At 35.4% G+C, this 5,352-nt stretch overlaps 1 protein-coding gene across 3 annotated transcripts; it reads left to right on the top strand.

Moving 5' to 3' along the window:
* Positions 1–7: 7 nt before the first annotated feature.
* On the top strand, positions 8–4,103 carry Bmi1 (BMI1 proto-oncogene, polycomb ring finger). Of its 3 annotated transcripts, none has more exons than XM_010619833.2 (10): positions 8–155; positions 654–784; positions 1,119–1,215; positions 1,776–1,831; positions 1,921–1,971; positions 2,300–2,408; positions 2,487–2,532; positions 2,946–3,044; positions 3,385–3,465; positions 3,551–4,103. In XM_010619833.2, the coding sequence occupies exons 2-10, from the start codon at positions 673–675 to the stop codon at positions 3,878–3,880; spliced, it is 981 nt and encodes a 326-aa protein (XP_010618135.1). In that variant the 5' UTR covers positions 8–155; positions 654–672; the 3' UTR covers positions 3,881–4,103. The 3 variants fall into 3 exon arrangements, with proteins under 3 accessions (XP_010618135.1, XP_010618137.1, XP_019062409.1); XM_010619835.3 differs by lacking the exon at positions 8–155 and having other exon boundaries at positions 298–784; positions 3,551–3,689; positions 3,772–3,847; XM_019206864.2 differs by lacking the exon at positions 8–155 and having other exon boundaries at positions 302–784.
* Positions 4,104–5,352: the final 1,249 nt, after the last annotated feature.

Genomic DNA, 5,352 nt, shown 5'->3' with positions numbered 1-5,352 from the left:
CCCGGGGCGCCGCTGGATCCGCCCCTCTCATCCCGGCCCCGGGCGTCCTCCGCGCCCAGGCTCCAGCCCGGCCGAGGAGAGGTGCTGCTCCTGCAGTCGGCACCCAGCGCCGGAAATTCCAGGGATGCAGATAGAGCAGAATTTGTTTTCCTTTTGTACGTCGTGAAAACCTGCCAGGTTCTGGGTGCTTGAGCCGTCTAAAAGTGCAAGGACCCTGGGCTTTTCAACTGAAGATCCAAGAGAAAGTGTTACAATGAATTTGGAGAGTTGGAAGGAGCCCTAGTGGTTGGTGAATATCTGTGGTGTCTGCCTGGTATCTGCAGCAGCCTCTGGGCTGCTCGCCTGCAGGACAAATGGAAGCCGGAGACCCGAAGGAGCCCAGCTCCCAGCCCCCTCCGCCAACTGCTTGTCTTCCTCCAGGAACGACGCGAGAGGCCAGAAGTAGATTTAGTTGAATCTTTCTGCACCATTTCAGTAGGATTTATTCAGATCTGCTTAGTAAATTCCTTCTGTAGGAAACGTTGGGATGGTCCAGCTGTACAGTGTTAAACGGCTTTTATGAACTCAGTTTCAGAGTGTGCAGTTAACTAGGAGTTAGAGATCATCTTGATTCTCTTTCTTTGAATTATGGCCAGTATTTCTGTGTTTTACAGGACCTTTTATTCAGTAGAAATGCATCGAACAACCAGAATCAAGATCACTGAGCTCAATCCCCACCTAATGTGTGTGCTTTGTGGAGGGTACTTCATTGATGCCACCACCATAATAGAATGTCTACATTCCTGTAAGTACACGCAGCTCCCTTTTTGTGTAGTATTATATAAAGTCCCTCCTGAACCTTAAAAACGCAAGAAGTCTTACAGTCCTTGAGCATTTTGGTGCAACGTGGTAGGATTACTTTTCTTCTATTGCATTTAGTGACTTTTTGTTGTTACCCATTTTAAAAATTACAAGCATGCAGTGTGTGTTCTCAGGGTACTGTTTGACTTCGATTATTTACTTGGAAGTACCTTTTGGCATTTACCATCTTGCTTCTACTAATTCTCAATTTCTGATGCTACATTTTTAATGCTTTGGAGTTTAGACTCTGAACTTACAAAAACTTTGCCTACTTCTAGTCTGCAAAACGTGTATTGTGCGTTACCTGGAGACCAGCAAGTACTGTCCTATCTGTGACGTCCAAGTTCACAAAACCAGGCCACTGCTGAATATAAGGTAGGAAGATGTTTCAACCCTTGTTTGTAATTGTTACACAAGTCTGTAATTTACACACGGGGATGGCAGTCATGCTTTGTCTTCACAGAAAATTTGTTCTTGAACATCTGTTTTGTGGAGGGTAACTTTAATTTCTTGGCATTTTAATGACCAACCTTGGGCAAAATTCATTATTATTTCAGTGATTTTTAAGGTGTTTTTTTTTTCTAACTGTCCTTTAAAAACTAAATTAGTTTTCCTTTTCTGCATTGCTCTATTGACTTCATGATAGATAAGAATAAATGTTTAAAAAGTACTTCCATACTCTTCACTCATATTCATGAATTTAGTAACTGCAAAGGCACACTTATCTTGACTTACCAAATGTGAAATTATTAGTGAATGTGAAAATGTTTCTTCTGATTTAAAACTAAACTACATAGAGAACTTTTATTCTCATAATCGTTATGTTAGTGTATAGACAGCATTATGATCAAGTAAAACAAGGAATCTATAAATATTAATGAACTTTTTTTGCCATATTAATTAGTGGTTTACTTTTCTAATTTATTCTTTCTCAGGTCTGATAAAACACTTCAAGATATCGTATACAAATTAGTTCCAGGGCTTTTCAAAAGTGAGTAACTTGCTTAAGTGAATTTAAAGAAAGTATGCCATGGTTTTACCTGCTATAATAACTGTTTAAATCTCTTGCCCCCACTTCAGATGAAATGAAGAGAAGAAGGGATTTTTATGCAGCTCATCCTTCAGCTGATGGTAAATTTTTTAGTGGGCAGAAGATATTTTATTTAGAGGGCAAATTATCCAGTACTTAAAAATTCATTAAAATTGAGTTTATTCTAAAGTACCCCTTCTGTTCTCCTATATGTAAAATATTTTAATGAAAAGTTCAATTTTTAAAAATAATATTTCAGGAGGGGGTGAAGGGAGGGCAGAGGTAAGGGGAAAAAATGAGAATCAAGACTTGCCATGTAAAGGTACATGATCCCAACAATGAATGTAACTGTACTGTATCCCTAAAATGTACCAATAAACTCAATAAAATTTTAAAAAAATAATAATAATATTTCAAATGTCTTTGTAGCTGCTAATGGCTCTAATGAAGATAGAGGAGAAGTTGCAGATGAAGAGAAGAGAATTATAACAGACGATGAGATAATAAGCTTATCCATTGAATTCTTTGACCAGAACAGGTAAATTATCTGGGAAATCTATTTGATACTAATATGTTTATTCAATACATGGTTTCACTAATAATTTTTGTTTCTTAGATTGGATCGGAAAGTAAACAAAGACAAAGACAAGTCTAAGGAGGAGGTATGTTTTGTGTTATGAAAATACAATGAACAAACTGGATTCTTGATTTTATGAGGGGTAATGTTGCCCTTTAGAATATTCTAGGGGCAGATAATTCTGTTAAATACAAGAAAATTGTATGTTTGATATTTAAGAGAATCTGTGTGATATTTAATGCTTAGAATTTATTTTATAGATATTTGCTGTTCTTCTAAAGTATTTTACATAGTTCACATTTAATATACTCGTTTGATTGTTGTACTAATTTGTCTCCTTGTAGTATTTATAGTAATAGTAAATTCAAAGTATACTTGAGTTTAGTTGCATCGAGTTTTGGTATTAGTATCTTTTTTTGCATTTAGGCAATCAAATTGAAAATTCTGTCAATCTGAAAGGAAGCTGAAAAAACGCTACTTTTATAAATGTGTTTTCAGGTGAATGATAAAAGGTATTTACGATGCCCAGCAGCAATGACTGTGATGCACTTAAGAAAGTTTCTCAGAAGTAAAATGGACATACCTAATACTTTCCAGGTATCTATTGTATAGTCTTTGTACACTTATGGAGTTGTAAAAAAAACTATATTTTTATTTTTGGATTGTGAAACCAAAAACACAATAGGTCAAAATACAAATTTATTGCTAAAGTTGAAAGATATCTCTTAAAATATTTTGGATAAATTGCTTTTTAGATGTATAGCAAATCCCTTGATAATTTTTAGAAATATTTTTTCCTCATTTGAAGTTTTAAGGAAGATTTTTTTTTTTTTGTCCCTGTTTGGGAAAAATGTGTTCTAAAGCATTTTAGATGGTGAAAATATGTAGATTTACGTTTGTTTTTGTGTTACTAAATACTTGAAATATTTTTCAATAGATCGACGTCATGTATGAAGAGGAGCCTTTAAAGGATTACTATACACTAATGGACATTGCCTACATCTATACCTGGAGAAGGGTAAGTAGCATATCCACTCTACAGTCAGGTGTCAAGGGCATGTAAAGATTTAAGAGTGACTCTTTTCCCCCTTTTAACTTGGCAGAATGGCCCACTTCCTTTGAAATACAGAGTTCGACCTACTTGTAAGAGGATGAAGATCAGTCACCAGAGAGATGGACTGACAAATGCTGGAGAACTGGAAAGTGACTCTGGGAGTGACAAGGCCAACAGCCCAGCAGGAGGTATTCCCTCCACCTCTTCTTGTTTGCCCAGCCCCAGTACTCCAGTGCAGTCTCCTCATCCACAGTTTCCTCACATTTCCAGCACCATGAATGGAACCAGCAGCAGCCCCAGTGGTAACCACCAATCTTCCTTTGCCAATAGACCTCGAAAATCATCAGTAAATGGGTCGTCAGCAACGTCATCTGGTTGATTCCTGAGACTGTTAAGGAAAAAGTTTTAAACTCCTGATTTATATAGATATCTTCATGCCATTACAGCTTTATAGATGCTAATACATGTGACTATCGTCCAGTTTGCTTTCTTTTGTAGTGACATTAAATTTGGCTGTAAAAGATGGACTAGATGTGATACTCGTATGGACATTAATTGAAAAGAAAGATTATTCCTATAAAGAATTGGATTCTGGGAAGGCAGGCAAGATTTTTTACTGTGTTAGGAAAGATGTGAAATGGTTTCTGTAACTGATGTTTGGATACTCTGCAGTGGACAGAAGCATTGGGCCATATTTTGTTAATCTCAACTAATGCCTATGTTACATTCTCCTTGATTGTTCTTGTTATCATGCTGTTTTGTGAACCTGTAGAAAACAAGTGCTTTTTATCTTGAAATTCAACAGATGGAAAGAATAAACATAGAATAATGCATTCTATGCAGCCATGTCACTGTGAATAACAATTTCTTGCATATATTTAGCCATTTTGATTCCTGTTTGATTTTTATTTCTTTGTTGCTACGCAAAACCGATCAAAGGAAAGTAAACTTCAGTTTTACAATCTGTATGCCTAAAAGCGGGTACTACCGTTTATTTTACTGACTTGTTTAAATGATTCGCTTTTGTAAGAATCTGATGGCATTATGCTTGTTGTACAATGCCATATTGGTATATGACATAACAGGAAACAGTATTGTATGATATATTTATAAATACTATAAAGAAAATATTGTGTTTCATGCATTCAGAAATGGTTGTTAAAATTCTCGGTTCGACCTTTGCAGATACCCATACTCTACATTCAGGGTGGCTTACCAGCATAGAATATTTTTAATGTTGATAATCTAGTTCGAAATTCTGCTCCATTGGAAGCAATTGGCAAATAACCATTATACTGACTTCTCCATTAATACATGTTTACTTTTGAAATTGTTGCAGTAAAGAAAAACTTTATAAGGAATTCAGAAATGTCTTAATTTTTCATTGGTTATAGTGGAATTAATGTTTTTAAATGCCTATTTCTCACTGTAATTATAAAAATTTTAAGTAAACCAGGTAATTTCTGGGAGAAGGCATTTTGTCTGAAGTTATTTTAATATGTTCTATAATAATTTCAAATTTAAGAATTGTTTTAACAGTTAATCATGGAATATGCCTTCTTTGTAATGTCTAGAAATAGAAGCTATTTACCAGAGCTTCTACAGGAATTTTTAAATATAGCAAGTATGTTAACTTTAAATATCAATAACCCCAAGAATTGTCAGTTTGTGTTTTGCTTTGGTCGAACTTGGTGTGTGTTCATCACCCATCAGTTATTTGTGAGGGTGTTTATTCTGTATGAATATTGTTTCATGTTTGTATGGGAAATTGTAGCTAAACATTTCATTGTCCCCAGTCTGCAAAAGAAGCACAATTCTATTGCTTTGTCTTGCTTATAGTCATTAAATCAT

This window comes from Fukomys damarensis, unplaced genomic scaffold (genome assembly GCF_012274545.1).
Source record: "Fukomys damarensis isolate Sample0158 unplaced genomic scaffold, DMR_v1.0_HiC HiC_scaffold_37, whole genome shotgun sequence".
Taxonomy (NCBI): Eukaryota; Metazoa; Chordata; class Mammalia; order Rodentia; family Bathyergidae; genus Fukomys; species Fukomys damarensis.
The sequence above is the reverse complement of the archived record's forward strand: the minus strand, read 5'-3'. Positions and strand labels throughout refer to the sequence as shown.